Here is a 16,887-nt window from a genome sequence, read left to right on the forward strand (position 1 = left end):
TATTGATCTTAGAAAGAAAAATATCAATAAATTTACAAATCTATACAATCTATCCTTTATAAATTAGAACAATGAACTTGGAAATTATATTTAGTCTAAGAATAACAACTCTTTACGAAATTTTGCGTATAAAATACATAAAAAAATGTATGATAAAGAAACATAAAGGTATAAACGCAAGTACTGCTTTACAAAGTTAAAATTAACAAGCGCTATATTAAAATGTACATCCTAGGAGCAGCTGTCTACCATAGTATTCAATCATAAGATGGAAAATACTTGTACCGCTTCTTATTCTTTAATACTGAAATATGCGTAGGCTGTGAAAGGAAATTCATGATTTCATTCTCAATAATCTAATCATCGACATATATGGCCAAGAATTAGTAGAACTAAAATTAGTAATAAAGATTTTAGCTAATAAAAACAGAATCTGTAATTTATTCTATTTGTTTCAATTGAGAATTGATAATATACATATGCAAAAAATTATAATGATAGACATGATTCTATCCATTCTAGAGATAACCTCGCTATATCAAATGAAATAAAGAAAATATATTTGAGTGAATTGTTTTATTATCATTCGAGTTGCGTTTCTTGCATGATTTTACGATTGAAAGATTTCACAAGACCAAAAGAGATACAAAACTGTAAAGAGGTCAGAAACCACAGTAAGGTGAGATCGCAGAATCAAGAATAGAGAGCGGATACGGTCTATGCTTGTGGGCAGGAAGTAGATCAACTACAATTCATCGTATAATCAATCTACCGAAGTTTACATGTCGATCTTGGATGCATTTCTTACTTTAGTCTTATGTTATCTTTCTTATAATAAATTAACGTATCTGCTTAATGACTTAAATAGTTGCTGTAAACTACAGTATACCTTCACAAATTTTTCTTAAAACTCATAACGTTAAATCAGATGTTTGAATATTTTTACATTATATTATTCTCAGTTTTATTATCTTTTTATTGTTATTAATATTTCAGTATATTAATTTTGGTGCTATTTTTTATTTCCCGATTATAAGAATTAAAACTGTTTACCTGGAATGTGCAATGTAGCAGTTTTAATATACTTTTAGGAAAATTCAGTTACGTTCATATCTGTAGAACACCCGGTATACGGAGACAAGATCAATACCTAATATGGGTGTACATAATACAAATACATATTATAAGATCCCATACATCTCGCCAACTCGAAAGGTTCTATGTCCTTTTTAATGCACATGCTACATTTCAATATATTTTGATATTATGTATTATAATATTGTATCGAAATATTAAATTGTTTCTGTGAATTAAAATATTTAAATGTACTTTTGAAGGTACATTGCATATTTACTATAATATACACAATTATAAACTTCATACAGGAAAAGTTAAGAAAATATAAACAAATGTACAGTTTAATAAAAAATTATTATTCATTTTATAATTTACATTTAAACATTACTTAACATTATTTATGTATTATGAAAAGCAATAATTTTTTAGTAATCTTCAATCTATTATCTCTGAAATAACGTGTTTAGATCTGCGACATTTCGGGATAAAAATGCATTACATTTTGTTACAAGGGTTACACGAGTTACATGAGTCACCAATAAAAATGCAAAATCCAAATATGGAAGAAACTGTCGCGCATCGCAACCACATTTTTCTATAAAAATTATCCTCATTTTCCTAAAGTTTGTTCACATGCTTTAGCTAAAAATTAATTTTTATTATTCTTCATTTAATCTAACGTAATAAATAAACATATTGTTTAATATCAGAGAAACAAGCAATTATATAGTTAATACGAGGGACTATATTTTCCGTATAAGGACTGTGCGTTCAGTTGCCGTGGGTACTGCGGTCGAAAAAAGACCAATCACGAAAGGGAATGAGGCCACCGACGACCAATCAGCGTACGATGACGAAGTTGCCTACCGAAGGTATAAATACCCGTGCTAGGAGCCGGTGATGCATTCCGATTTTTGGGCGGAGGTGCCGTAGTTGTTAGCGAAAGCTCCATTACTTGCTTGAGCCAACTATCGACGTCTTACGTCTATTTCTATTTCTTTCTTTGAAGAATTTTGAAAGACTTTACACTACAAAATGGTAAGTTTTAATTTCCTTTTTATATTTTAAAGAATGTTAAAGAAAGATGAAAAGATAATGATACACTACTGGAAAGAAGGTAGCCATCTTGTAACGGTTAAATGCCGGCCGGCTTCCGGCTTTATGCTGAGTTAACGTATTTTTGGAATCTCTTTTTATTTCGATTATTCTTTATTTAATATCTTAACTTTATATTGTATATATTCGTTTTTTCATGTTTTATATATCTATTTAAACAATTTATTTTTATGATTCGAATTATAATGATCCTTTTTTTTTTAATATTTTAACAGTTTTATAATGATTCGAATTATAATGATTCTTTTTTTTTTTAATATTTTAACAGTTGAGTTCATTGAACTTTGAGCATTGACATGTTAATTTATCATTCTAAAGAAAATTGATATACATTATTAAAAATTTAAGTATGGGGATTGTTAAATATGGAATATTTAGTTATTTCTGTAATTTATAAATGTATTTTGTATCTTTATTTTAGCGTGAATGTATCTCAGTTCATGTTGGACAAGCTGGAGTCCAGATTGGTAATGCCTGCTGGGAATTGTATTGTCTGGAGCATGGCATCCAGCCTGATGGCCAAATGCCATCTGACAAAACCATTGGTGGGGGTGATGACAGTTTCAACACCTTCTTTAGTGAAACTGGTGCAGGGAAACATGTACCAAGAGCAGTCTTCATTGACTTAGAACCCACAGTAGTTGGTTAATATCCCTTAGTTCTGTTACATAATAAAATGCAGTTGTTTATATAAATTTGTAACCAAATTGATTTTCTTATTTCAGATGAAGTACGTACTGGTACCTATCGTCAGCTGTTTCATCCAGAACAACTGATCACTGGCAAAGAAGATGCAGCCAATAACTACGCCCGTGGTCACTATACAATTGGAAAAGAAATTGTAGACCTTGTCTTAGACAGAATTCGTAAATTGGCTGATCAATGTACTGGTCTTCAAGGATTTCTTATTTTCCACTCCTTTGGAGGTGGCACTGGTTCTGGATTCACCTCTCTCTTGATGGAACGACTTTCCGTAGACTATGGCAAAAAATCGAAGCTGGAATTCGCAATCTATCCCGCTCCACAAGTTTCTACGGCAGTCGTTGAGCCATACAATTCAATTCTGACCACGCATACCACTCTTGAACATTCCGACTGCGCATTTATGGTTGACAATGAAGCCATCTACGATATTTGTCGCCGTAACTTAGACATTGAAAGACCTACTTACACTAATTTAAATCGATTGATCGGCCAAATTGTATCCTCCATCACAGCTTCTCTGCGATTCGACGGTGCACTGAACGTTGATTTGACTGAATTCCAAACAAATTTAGTACCTTATCCGAGGATTCATTTCCCTTTGGTAACGTACGCACCCGTCATCTCCGCAGAGAAGGCATATCACGAACAGCTCTCTGTATCAGAGATTACGAACGCGTGTTTCGAGCCAGCTAATCAGATGGTGAAATGCGATCCTCGCCATGGAAAATATATGGCCTGCTGTATGTTATACAGAGGCGATGTCGTACCCAAAGATGTAAATGCTGCGATTGCCACCATCAAAACAAAACGTACTATTCAATTTGTCGATTGGTGTCCAACTGGATTCAAAGTTGGTATCAACTACCAGCCTCCGACTGTGGTCCCTGGTGGTGATCTTGCTAAGGTACAGCGTGCCGTTTGCATGTTGTCAAACACGACTGCTATCGCGGAAGCCTGGGCCCGTCTTGACCATAAATTCGACCTTATGTACGCTAAACGTGCATTCGTTCATTGGTATGTCGGCGAAGGTATGGAAGAAGGTGAATTTTCCGAAGCTCGTGAAGATCTTGCGGCTCTTGAAAAAGACTACGAGGAAGTCGGCATGGATTCCGCCGAAGGTGAAGGAGAAGGTGCCGAAGAATACTAAATAGCTCGAGTATTTACAACTGTTTTGATATCTTTTTTTTTTTTTTGGTAATAAAGAGACAGATTGTCTTCAGCAACGGTGTGTCCATATATTAAAAAATCCTAGACCTTTTTATGTTGAATAATTGTCTTTTTTTATTTATACATTCGTAAATATCGTTTACAATCTTTGTAACTTCTTTTCCACGTAATTTAGATATACATATTAATATTTTATACAAAAATTTTTATAAAATTCTGAAAAAATAATTCCCTGTTTAATTGATATTTATATAATAAATCGGTAAAAATATACATATTTTACGTGCTTTTGTACAAACATGTTTATATATCAATATGCGGAGAACAGATGCTATTTATGTAAACAAAATTTTACAACCTTTTATGTATTATCTATAGCTTAAACATTCATAATTAAACATTCATTCGCGAATTAATAATTTACGAAGCAATAATGGTTACTAATCATCTGAACGTGTATGTTCATGTTTTATTTTCATTTTATATTACAATGTCCTCATAAAAATCTTCATCTTCTGATTCATAATTTGGATACAGTTCGAAATTATGCCACATATATACGTCATCTCCTATTTCGTCGTCACCATCTCCTTCGTCATCGTTATCTTCAATTGGCATTCCATAATATAACATGTTATAGCACTTAGAACCCATATCTTGAAAATGTTCGTATGGCTTATTACGATCGAGGACAGTGTTGCATAACCAACAAAAATATGTATTGCATCGCCAACACACCATTTTGTTGCAACCATCTGATTTCTGTGAAATAATTGCATTATATATACCATGTACTTGTTTCATACAGAGTGATCCCATTGAGTTAACTCAAAGGCAATACTATCTTTATAGCAAGCAGATCATTCTGTATTACATATGTGTATATTAAATAACATTATTGTTTATTATCAGATAATACCTCAATAGCAGCTTGACACTTAGGGCATTTTTGGCTATTACTTTTAATCCAATTCTCAGACATAGCATTTTCTACCAAAGTTTGGAGTTGTTTTTTACCATAACGTTGCTCCATTTGCTGTTTCTTATCATCAGGAGCTTCTTGATATTCAGCTACCACTTTATGTATTTCAGCTATATAATAGAGTAAATATATTTGAAATATTAATGTTTTTAATATTACATATCATGAGCAATCATTTAATGATTTTAAACATTAAGTAATATTTTGCAAAAATATACCTGAATAAACTTTGCATGGTTCTATGCCATGATACACCATTTTGCAATAAACACAAAATGCATATTGACAGATTGGGCAATTTGCCACTTGTTCATTTGGTTCACGACTAACTGGATACTGACAATTACGTCTTGGACAATATACTATGTCACCCATAGTATCTAATGTAGCATTCAATAATATAGAATCATATTTTGCAAATAATTCTGAACTTACTAAGTCTTTTATCTGAAAACATTAATATAATCAATGGAATAGAAACAGACTTGGAATGAACAGAAAAATTCACCTGTGCAGGAGTTGCTTCAGAGGTACATTTTTCTTCTGGACAATAAATATTTTGCACATTTCCATCTTTGATTCTTATTTCTAGGTAACCAGCTATGCAATCTTTACAAAATACATGACCACAAGGGCAAAATTGTGTACAATGCTCTCCTAATTTGTCCACAAAACAAATCTTACAAGTATAGAAGTTTTTCTTGAATTCAATTTGGTTACGTTTCTCATTGTAATCGATCAGTGTTTGTATTGGGTTTCTTCCAATAGGACAATCTAATACAGCCCTTTTATCATGATATTTCCTTACTATCTTCTCCTTATTTAAATGCTTGACATTAACTTCTTTCTTTATGGTGTTCTTTGTACCTTCAATTGTACATTCTTTGTCTATATTATCTATTTTACTCTTATGAATGTTATGTGCTATTTCGAGAGTTTCTTTATAATGTGTATAAGCAGGACTCATATTAAGATTGTCTTGTATATCCAAGAATTCTAAAGTTTCATCATGCAGAAAGGCTACCCACGTAAACAATATTTCTTGCTCTTTACTTTCTTCCCACAACTTGTCTAATTTTTTACACAGTTTAGTTAACAATGAAAGATGCAACCAAGATGAGCACAAAGTAAATTTAGGTGGCAACACCGAAGGATAATTTTTTGGTAGAAGTACATGAAGCTTTAATGGCGGTAAATGAGATATTTTAATCTTTTGTTCTGGTTCATCCACTTGCCTACAATCCTTGTATGTTGCTTGATAATCTACAGGAAGATTTATGAATATCGTAAAAGTACATTGGTACTGATCATTCTCCTTGTGATATGAAAACTCTTCTGAATTGTAAATACTTTCCAACGCGACAATCTCATCTTTTTGCTTTTCACTATCCATCTGTATAAATTAGATGACCAATTGTAGAAAAATATAAGATTAAATCTACACTAAAATAACACAAAACTTAACAAAAGATGTATAAAATGTGTATGTACAGTATACATACAAATTTTATAAGTAACTAATAATATAAATTTCTATATATATGATTTGTAACGTGCTACTTTCATGTTATTTTTTCATTACAAAGAAAGATATACTTCATATTTGACAGTTCTAGGTTAAGTAATATTAAAAGTCATTTAAAGAAGAAAAAATGTTATTTCTGACTTTTTAATTACAATTAAACATCACAATTGATAATTTGTATCAAAATCAAAAACAGAAAAGAAGAATGTAAATTAATTAGCCATATTTGTATAACAAATACTTTAATATTGCAACATCACATTACCTCAATCGTATTACGCGAAAAATACATGCACTAACGACGAATATATATTTATTCAAAGGAAATTTTCACCAAAAACAAGCAATAAGAATGAAGTGTAATTTTTAAGCTAAATCTTAACCATTAATAAAATTTGATGTAATACGTAAGAATTTTCGGTCACATACAAAAATGAAAGTATTGTTTTTACTGTAAAATATCGAAAAAATATAATAATATTATGTAACAGAATTATAGGTAAAACAAATAAAAATATCTTGTTAGTATATTGTTATTGAAAGTTTCCCGATTCGAAGTTAAATTTTGTAACGAATTCTTTCCCCTACCTATGTAGTTTTCCTGAGAATATTAAGCGTTCGATATGTTCACATTTGAAAAGAAAAAATGTATTCATTAACGCATCGAGTTTTAGTGTACTATTTTAGAAGAAGTATTACTGTATTTACACTATCTACACGAAAGAACAATACATAATTGGTAATATTAGTAATAGGCCACGTCAATCATTCGTTTAAACATATGATTCGTTTTATGTTGTTTTCGTACAATCTTCAAAATGTTGAATGTGATATACGACGACAACAGTTGGAAATTTATTTTCCCAATTTTAATAAATTTCGCGATGTCGATCACTGTGTATTTTTTAACTATACGTTTAATACCGAAGATAAAATATATGTTTGTCAAAGCTAACCTATACGGTATAGATATGAATAAGAAGAGTGGTGAAAAAGTGTGAGTGAATTTATCTTAATTGTATAATTTTTAGTAGCCTCTTCATTTCTTCTAATTGGTACTAATTTCGCTACAGGTAATTTGCACGTGTCAATTTTTTTACAGGCCCGAAGCTTTAGGTGTTGTCACTGGATGTCTTTTTCTTATAACACTATTTCTTTTTATTCCTGTACCATTTACAAACTATATATTTAATGACATAAACTTCCCTTATAATGAGGTATGCAACAAACAATTTTCATTGGATGTCCATGTCTGATATGGAAAATTTAGGACTAATTTCAATTAAATAAATGATAATATATCAAATTTCAATTACAGTTTATGGAGTTTTTGGCAGCTTTACTCTCAATTTGTTGTATGTTACTTTTGGGGTTTGCTGATGATGTTTTAGACCTACGTTGGAGGCACAAATTATTATTACCTACTATTGCTTCCTTACCACTTTTAATGGTGTATTACATTAATTTTAATTCTACATTAATTATTGTGCCAAAACCCTTAAGACCATGGTTTGGTCTTTCAGTGGATCTTTGGGTATTTTATTATTTATATATGGGGATGCTAGCAGTGTTTTGCACAAATGCTATAAATATATTAGCTGGTATAAATGGTTTAGAAGTTGGACAGAGCTTAGTAATTTCAATAAGCATTCTTTTGTTTAACATAATAGAGCTATCAGGAGATCTATGGAAAGCACATCAATTTTCATTGTATTTCATGCTTCCATATATAGCAACATCACTGGGTTTACTAAAATTTAATTGGTAAGTTGTATATAGAATAGGTAAATAATAATGTGTAAATTCAATTCTTCGGTAATATATAAAATGATATTCAAATAAGAAAAAGTAATTACAACTGTTTTCTTTATAAGTTATATGTATATAAATCATTTAACATTCACAATTCATTCAACATATTATTTTGGTATATAAATTCAGTACAATATTATATAGTTTACATTGAGTATTGAGTATGAGTTAATATCACAGTCAGGTGTAACCAATATGTCAATAATAGTCTAATTTAGCGTAGAAATTTTCTACTAGCCAGTCGTATTTCCATGTATTATTAAGTATTGTTTCAGGCGCAAAATAGAGGTCCTGAGATTTAGAGACTCTTAAGAGATTAGTTTTTCCATCTAACCATAATCCACTTCCTATTAGGTCCTCAATGAACGGTACGTCGATAGTTTTTTCTATTTGAATTTCTTTGGATTTAACTTTATTATGCAAATTAGTTATAATATTTGCAGGTGCCTGACATAGGTAACAGTACCATCCTCCATAATGATTTAAATCTCCTATTACTAGGCCTAGGCTATCTCTTTCACTCAAATCTCCTTCCAGTTGTTCTAACATAATAGAATTTGATTGATAAGCTTCACGCATTAATCCAATTGTACACGCACCAACTGTTATCGTTGTCTTAAGTGGATGTTGCCAGAAGAATCCATAAACAGACCATCTTAATCTAAAACCAATAGGTTGTGGCCATCCATTATATACTTTGAGGAACATTAATGCCCTGGAGTTTAATATTTGTTCTGGTTCAGTCGTTATATAAATATCATCATCCCTTAAATTTCGTACTACAGTCTTCAGCTTATCCCAAATGTATTTAGATACTATTCGCGATGGTTTGTGCATCTTTGTTGCTATATTAATATATAAAATTTTCTTTTGTTTCTGTTGTAATAAACCTTTAAACAGCTTATGATGAAAATTATCCTCTGCATTACTGAAATCACAGATTACAAAAAGATCCACTACATTGTATAGTTCTTCTACTATCACTTCTGCAATTGCTGAGTTATGTTCATGTAGAAAAAATGTATGAATAATACGTCTAGCTATTTTACGATGTTTTAAATTCACATTTTGTTTTGATGCCATGATTGCTCTCCAAACAACTTCTGGTTGACCACAGTCAGAGCCATGCCACCCATGAATACAAATACATTTCTGAAGATCTTCGCTACTTCTCATTTTTTGATCATCCACTCCATGTTTCCAACATATTGTATGATTGTATACTTCAAACAGAGTGAAAGTCTTGATCTCATTTAGTACTACTTCTTCATTGATTGTCTGGTAGATGGGAAACTTTTTATGAATAGTTCGTCGAATTTTTGGTTTCTGAAATTTAATATGTGCTTAAAATTTTTGTTAGACTTAAAAATAACATATAAAGTAACTTGTATCTTACCTGTTGTTCTTCAAATTTTACAAATGTAACAGAGGTATGAGTTGTAGACATAGTTAATTCAGAAGGTGGAGTTGTAGCCACATAAATCATAACAATCAGTACTTGGAGAACTAATAATGTATATAGTAAGGCCAGTTTCCCATCTAGGCGGGGCTGCATGGCACTATTCTTTGCTTTAATTTTGTTAATTTTTCATTTTACACCTTCTAGGAATTTTACTTTAATCATAACATTTTCGTTGCTAAAGAGGCCCATCCATAAGCATGTATACAGTCAATGTATGTATAAGTCTATGAAACGAAGTTTTAACTTGATGATACATTGTATACCAATGATAGTTCACATTTTTTTTTTATATTTAATAAGCGATATTTAGAACTTAGAAATCATGTTTAAAATATAAAAAGAGTACAAAATTTATTTATATGCCAGATTTTATTTAAAAATTTCTTTTACATATAAAGCGTAATTTTTATCATATGTTGATAAATTTCGGCTATTAATTACAACGTTAAATAATGTTCAATGAGGTTTTTGATATAAGGTATACATAATTCGTATACGAAACTCACAATGTAGTCTGACGCAAATGATGATGTGAATGCCTTCGCGTCGTGACGTTTAAATCGAGATGTCACCGCTCCCCGGCGTGCCATTTAATTTTAAATGGCCTCAATCATTCATTGACAACTTCTTCAACAAATAGAACAACGTTTCCTAGCCAACTTTTTGTATTTTGCTAATCGTACAATCGTTCGCATCATAATGCCACATATTTTCACCTCCCCCGACTGATCAAATTTGTTATTGAAAGATATCCCGCCGTTCCATTAGCATCCACAAGAAGTATTCCTGGACTGTCTGCCGAAAGGAGCGTAACCAGTTGGAAAACCACGCCCGAATGCTTCCTTCTACTCAACCTCTTTTACCTTACTTCCGTATCAAGCGCGGTCGTAACCCCACTCAAGGCGCACGCGTCTCCAAGTATCAATTAATTAATTAGAAATATTTATTATTCGCGGAAATACGAATAACGAATGAAAATCAGCTATAGAAATTAATTTTGGATCGAATATATTTAAGCAAAATATTTTGTATAATTTTTGGATACTTAATATTAGTTATTTAATTTCTTTGTGTCTTTTGAAAATAAATATTTTATATACAATAAATGATAATATTGTACTGATATAATAATAATATATTGTATTGAATTCAATTTATATTTAAGAATTTCAATGTATTTTGGAAATATCTAATTTTAGAATTTCTATAATTTATTTATGGAATTTATTTTTTATTTTTTTTTTTAATCTTTTTGTTTTCTTTAAAGAGATATATGTTATTTAAAATTCTATTCTTATTTTTTTCTTTTTGTCTATTAGAAGAGATTACCATCTTTTATTTTCTATTTTAATTTAATAATAAATAGTAGTACATGATGTGACAATAAACAATAAAATTAATTTTTTAAAGATTTCATATTTATGTTCAAGGTACCCAGCACAGGTATTTGTGGGCGATACTTTTTGTTATTTATCTGGAATGACATTTGCTGTTGTTGGTATAATTGGACATTTCAGTAAAACAACTTTATTATTTTTTATTCCACAAATAATTAACTTTCTTTATAGTGTACCACAATTATTTCATTTGATACCATGTCCTAGACATAGATTGCCAAAGTAGGTTTCAAAAAATGAACTATTCTTTTGTATTATTTTTTATGAAGTATTACATATGCAATTTATTTGCAGATACAATAAAAAAACTGATAAGTTAGATATTAGTACTACAGTATTCAATAAAAAGGATATTGGCTCTGTGGGTATGAAGATATATGTTTTATATACATATATATTAATATGAGTTTAATTTAACAAATTTAAACGAATTTTTTTCATAGGTAAATTCATAGCATGGATATTTAGGAAATTAAATATAATAAAATGGCAAGAAGATGATCAAGGTATTGTTACTTGTAATAATTTGACACTAATTAATTTCGTGCTTATTAATACTGGCCCAATGAATGAACCTACACTTACATTGATTTTGTTGCTAATTCAGGTAAGACATTAATATTTTATGCCTGCAGCTTAACAAAAATAGTTTCTGATAGTTTTTTAAATATTTTTAGTTTTCTACAGGAAATATGAAAATATCATATTTAATCTATTCATTTGCACAGAAGTGCAACTGTTTTGTATATTTACCACTTACACAGTGAGTTCTAATATGTTAAACATTTATTAATGTTTCAGATTGTTAGCAGTTCATTAGCATTTCTCATAAGATATCCTCTTGCTTCGATTTTCTATGAGGTTTGAAAAACTACATATTTAGAAAGTACAAAGTTATTTTGTTTTTTCATATTGAAATAGTGTAGCATTAAACTTCTTTTATAGAAGAATTTTCCAATATAAATGTACTTTCATACATTGTAATTATTATTACTTAATGTACATTTATTAACAGCTTTGGATTATGCGAATATTATTTTGTTATACTATTATCAGGAAATAAAACATGTTCCTTCATTTCTTGTAACATTTAATGATCTTTAATTATAAACATCACAATGTACTGGGAATTGGGTTAGAATAAAATAACCTTTATAACATTTGGAAAATAATATAACACATTAATATTTTATATATAAATTATACATGGCTTGATTAAAAATGTTTTATAAGCTTTATACACAAAATAATACAAAATACAGTTTTTTTATCATGATTATGAGATTTGTTAAACTATTATAAATTATTATTAAATTATGCAAGTTTTCAATTGCTTTTTATCTTTCTCTCTCTCTCTCTCTCTCTCGCGCGCACTTGCAGTAAGATTTACATATATAAAATGTACTTTTCTAAATATAACAAAGAATTTTTAAGACACTTAAGTAATCTAAATACAAATAATTACAACAAATTCGTGAAACAGACGAATAACGCAAATGGTATATAAATTTTTGTTACAAAAATTTTAAATTAACGATTATAGTAATAATAGGCATCTTATCTTTTGTAGTATCTTAGATATAATGAAAACAAATTAAATATTTCATAAATGCAACTTTCAAAAGTCTTATTTATAGAAACTATTGGCAAAAAATATTATAATAAAGTAATTACAAAATAACCATGATCGATTCTTATTATATACTTGAAATTTTCATAGAATAGGTAGGTTTATGAATCGAATAATGAACGAATACACATGTATATAGTTGCAAAATCAATCAATGATTCTATTATTGCAGAACTTCTATTAAAACCCTGTACAAAATTATGTTCATATTGCGTATATGAAACTTCATTTTTTAATTCTGGTAACCACATATATTTCTAATTTGAAATTTCAAATTTAATCAGAATAGTTTTATAAAAACTTATTAAATATTCTGGAAATTTAACATTACATCGGAACCTAATCTTTCTTTTATCGTGAGCCGTGTTTTTGCGGCGTTTCTCAAACTGAATATATGTGTAAGTTCCATAGCCGTGCGACCTAATGTTAAGGCCTTGTCAAATAGTTTTATCGCTTCCTCTACGTTTCCTCTATTAAGAAATTGAAATTATGTTTTAGATTAATATATAACAGTTGCTATTACATACTACTTATCTATTTACACTTATCTACCAAAAGAAGAGATATATATTTCTAAATCTCAATTTACCTTTGAACTTCAATCGTTCCCAAAGTTTCATATCCATATTCACACTTATCATCAATCTCCAATGCTTTATTAATATATTCTATAGCTTTCTCAACATTACCATGCCATTGTAGTTGTAATAAACCTTTATGTACATATATTGCAGCATTAATTGGATCTTTTTTAATTGCTTTAGCAAAGTAAATGTCTGCCTTGTGATATTCTTGTAATTCCGTTAACATCTATACCATAAGACATCCGGCAAAATATAGTGAATTTGTATATTATTTAGTAATGATTTTGGAATATTTAGAATACTTATTTATACCTGTGCATAGAGAGTGTAACATTCTGAGCAATTTGGGAATTTGTCAAAGGCAACTTCAAAATTTCTCATAGCTTCTTCTATTATTTCTTTACTTCTCTCTAGTATCCCATAACGATAATCCGCGTAACATTTTTGTACATATCCTACTCCAAAGTCAGGATTGAGTTCAACAGCCTTTCTGAAATCTTCTCTGGCTTCATCTATCTTTTCCATAATTAAATTTACCTACAATCGAATAATACATCTTTTTTAATTATCATATTACAATGCATTACAGTAGTACTGTCATATTTGCAATTTTGTTTATTTGTTTCAGTTAATTATGTATATTTAACAGATTTTTTAAATATTTCATAGAAAATTATAAAAATTGATACATGTCCTCTATGATGATAAACATCGCCACACTCAGGATCAAGTCCAGCAGCAGTTTCAAAATCACAAAAACTCTTGTCTGGATTTTCTAATTGCATAAATAAGGTAGCTCTCTTTATTAAGGCATTCACTTTTACGTCTTTTGAAACATTCTCATTGTTTATAATTGTTCCAAAATCTTCAATTGAAGTATCATGTTGTCCTAATAACATGTAAAATGTAGCTCGTAAGAGTAATACTTTCATTTTATGTGGCAATGTATTTGGATCAGAACTGTTGATTTCTTCAGTACAGATTGGTATTATATCTTCATACTTTTCTTCTTTTACACATTCTAAAGCTTTAGCAAAACCCCTAAAGCACAACACACAATCGCCAAATACAAACATATAAAATTTTAATTATATAAATTAGTAATAATTTAGCAAGATAAAATTGAGAATAATATGAATATTTACGGTGATATATCACTATAATCGGTATCTTGAAGCATTGAAAAAACAGGATCATTGTAGAAAGTAATAATATATGTTTTGATAAAATATTTACTAGGCATAATTAATTTCTTGTTTGCCAAATATTCTGTTGCATGTTGTCTACCTAAAAGAAATTTCAGATTCATATTTCTATTTATATTTTACCTAAGTCTGTTAAATGGCATAATCTCATATTACATGTACAATTTACCTAATTGTTTTAAAACTCTATCTGCCATCATCATTGCAGTTTGATTTGAAAAGTTTTCCAAAATACAAGCAGCAGTGACATCCTCTAGAGCTGATTCTAATTCATTGGAATATTCCATTGCTCTTGCTCGACGTAATAATGCCTTTGCATACCTTGGATTTAATTCTAAGGCTTTTGTACAATCTGCTTTCACGCTACTATATTTTTTCTATAACATGTCATTAGTAACATGTAATTTAAACTAACATTGATGTGAATATTGTAACATCTATAAATAATAAATTACCAGTTGTTCATAGGCAGCTGCTCTATTTTGATAAAAAGTAGCTACAGCTTCTGAATTTTCTTGTGGACAAGTTTCAATTGCACTATTGTAGTAATTTATTGCTTCATCGTATTTTCCTATTTTGAATTGCTCATTCCCTAGATTTTTTAATTTCTGAGCTTTTTCCAATGGAGTCTACAATGATATACTTTTGCTTATTATACAAGACATATAACAATAGTTTATCTTTGTAAGTCATTCAACATTTTAACTCACTATTGGCAATTTAATAAATCATAAATTAATATGAATAATCTATAGTAAATAATCTATTTATGCAAAATCATATTTTTATAAAACTAAATATTTTCATAATTAAAGAAATAGAACTTAAAAGAGATTTGTTTCCTATTATCTATTAAATATCAAGCACTTTAAATATTTTATGTTTCATTGTATTATGTACATTTCTGAACATTTAGATTCCCTATAAAAACATAAACATTCACTATTTATTGATAAAACAAAAATGAAAATGTAATAATCAAAATGTTCCTAACCTCTGCATCATTGGTACTTTTTGGTGGATTCTCTGTGTCGATTGATATTTGTTTATCGGCGCATGTCGTGCCATTTTTCTTCAAGTTGTTTTTCGATTTACTACGACTAGGCTTCGATGACGGTTTAGAGTTTTTAAAATACATGTAACCAAGACCCAACGCTACCGGCGCTGCAACAACCAAAGCGAGTTGCCATTTTGGTAACGGACTACCGGCCACGCTCGCGCCACTTGCTCCCGTCATTTTGTCGCGAATTTCTCGCTGTCCTCAAGTGTCAAGGATTTCTCTCGATTTCGCCTTGCTCTTCTAATCTCACCGATATAAAAACGAACAGTGAGAACTAATATAAAGTCGAGCGACCATGCGGAAAGATCACTATAGGCATTTGCAGACGAATCCTCGAAGAAATGAATCGTTTAGTACACATTTTCGCCGCTGTGTGAATTTAGCGCTAAATGTTATCAACGGTCGTAGTCACAAGGTACCCGTGTATACGACCGTGGCAATATTGTATGTATTAAGGCCGATATACATACTCGTACAACGTTGAATTTTAACAATTTCTCATTTTACCATTGAATTATAATTGAAAATGATTATTGTTCTGTTTTCAGTGGCTCATGAAGGTATTCAGACACTTGTGGAAACCTTTTATAAATTATATATAATATATAATATATATATTATACAAAACATTTAAAAATTTCATTAACATTATAAACAGTAATAATGAAACCTGACTATTATTATAAATATTTGAAATATAATAAAATTTGAAACCGATTTTAAAATGTATATATAGAATATACAGTATAATTACGATAGTTGGATCTCATTACAGCGATAATGAAATTTCAAAATGTTTTATATAATGCATCCATTATATATATGATTTCTACGGTAAATGTTTAAATACTTCTCGAGTCAATGTATATATCGTATAAGAATGGATTATCATTTCCCTTGGTATACTATTACTATACAAAAATTTCGTAATACGACCGCAATAGATTAGATTAAATCAATGATATAAGCTTCTAAAGTAACGTTTTCTTTATTTTTTTTATTAAAAATTAAAAGGAATAATGTTTATTTTATACAATATTGATTATTGATTAAAAATGGAATTTTACTTGTTACAAATAAACTTATGTTATAAAAAAATATATCCATATTGTATAATTTATTATATCATTAAACTCATTATTATATATAAATAAATGTATTATTA

General features: G+C 29.5%; 5 protein-coding genes across 8 annotated transcripts; 2 read left to right on the plus strand and 3 right to left on the minus strand.

Annotated features, from left to right (window-relative positions):
* Positions 1 to 1,956: 1,956 nt before the first annotated feature.
* Positions 1,957 to 4,121, plus strand: LOC132909053 (tubulin alpha-1 chain-like). Its single transcript, XM_060963642.1, has 3 exons — positions 1,957 to 2,115; positions 2,615 to 2,837; positions 2,919 to 4,121. The coding sequence occupies exons 1-3, from the start codon at positions 2,113 to 2,115 to the stop codon at positions 4,043 to 4,045; spliced, it is 1,353 nt and encodes a 450-aa protein (XP_060819625.1). The 5' UTR covers positions 1,957 to 2,112; the 3' UTR covers positions 4,046 to 4,121.
* Positions 4,122 to 4,514: 393 nt separating this feature from the next.
* On the minus strand, positions 4,515 to 7,300 carry LOC132909035 (E3 ubiquitin-protein ligase RNF14-like). Of its 2 annotated transcripts, none has more exons than XM_060963639.1 (5): positions 7,161 to 7,300; positions 5,556 to 6,440; positions 5,266 to 5,494; positions 4,985 to 5,157; positions 4,515 to 4,827 (listed from the first exon to the last, which is right to left on the minus strand). In XM_060963639.1, the coding sequence occupies exons 2-5, from the start codon at positions 6,438 to 6,440 to the stop codon at positions 4,546 to 4,548; spliced, it is 1,569 nt and encodes a 522-aa protein (XP_060819622.1). In that variant the 5' UTR covers positions 7,161 to 7,300; the 3' UTR covers positions 4,515 to 4,545. The 2 variants fall into 2 exon arrangements, with proteins under 2 accessions (XP_060819622.1, XP_060819615.1); XM_060963632.1 differs by lacking the exon at positions 7,161 to 7,300 and adding an exon at positions 6,838 to 7,129.
* An 87-nt stretch (positions 7,301 to 7,387) lies between these two features.
* LOC132909080 (UDP-N-acetylglucosamine--dolichyl-phosphate N-acetylglucosaminephosphotransferase) lies at positions 7,388 to 12,320 on the plus strand. Of its 2 annotated transcripts, XM_060963670.1 has the most exons (7): positions 7,388 to 7,569; positions 7,675 to 7,789; positions 7,891 to 8,336; positions 11,277 to 11,465; positions 11,538 to 11,608; positions 11,687 to 11,850; positions 12,045 to 12,320. In XM_060963670.1, exons 1-7 carry the CDS (start codon positions 7,391 to 7,393, stop codon positions 12,108 to 12,110), a joined length of 1,230 nt encoding a protein of 409 aa, XP_060819653.1. In that variant the 5' UTR covers positions 7,388 to 7,390; the 3' UTR covers positions 12,111 to 12,320. The 2 variants fall into 2 exon arrangements, with proteins under 2 accessions (XP_060819653.1, XP_060819656.1); XM_060963673.1 differs by lacking the exon at positions 12,045 to 12,320 and having other exon boundaries at positions 11,538 to 11,604; positions 11,687 to 11,730.
* On the minus strand, positions 8,434 to 10,738 carry LOC132909064 (beta-1,4-mannosyl-glycoprotein 4-beta-N-acetylglucosaminyltransferase). Of its 2 annotated transcripts, XM_060963659.1 has the most exons (3): positions 10,353 to 10,738; positions 9,781 to 10,070; positions 8,434 to 9,710 (listed from the first exon to the last, which is right to left on the minus strand). In XM_060963659.1, the coding sequence occupies exons 2-3, from the start codon at positions 9,937 to 9,939 to the stop codon at positions 8,583 to 8,585; spliced, it is 1,287 nt and encodes a 428-aa protein (XP_060819642.1). In that variant the 5' UTR covers positions 9,940 to 10,070; positions 10,353 to 10,738; the 3' UTR covers positions 8,434 to 8,582. The 2 variants fall into 2 exon arrangements, with proteins under 2 accessions (XP_060819642.1, XP_060819636.1); XM_060963653.1 differs by having other exon boundaries at positions 9,781 to 10,738.
* A 134-nt stretch (positions 12,321 to 12,454) lies between the features above and the next one.
* On the minus strand, positions 12,455 to 16,104 carry LOC132909027 (mitochondrial import receptor subunit TOM70). Its single transcript, XM_060963621.1, has 8 exons — positions 15,657 to 16,104; positions 15,118 to 15,291; positions 14,832 to 15,039; positions 14,603 to 14,744; positions 14,147 to 14,498; positions 13,770 to 13,994; positions 13,463 to 13,683; positions 12,455 to 13,343 (listed from the first exon to the last, which is right to left on the minus strand). The coding sequence occupies exons 1-8, from the start codon at positions 15,897 to 15,899 to the stop codon at positions 13,178 to 13,180; spliced, it is 1,731 nt and encodes a 576-aa protein (XP_060819604.1). The 5' UTR covers positions 15,900 to 16,104; the 3' UTR covers positions 12,455 to 13,177.
* Positions 16,105 to 16,887: the final 783 nt, after the last annotated feature.

The sequence above is a fragment of the Bombus pascuorum genome, chromosome 1 (genome assembly GCF_905332965.1).
Source record: "Bombus pascuorum chromosome 1, iyBomPasc1.1, whole genome shotgun sequence".
In the NCBI taxonomy this organism is placed as follows: Eukaryota; Metazoa; Arthropoda; class Insecta; order Hymenoptera; family Apidae; genus Bombus; species Bombus pascuorum.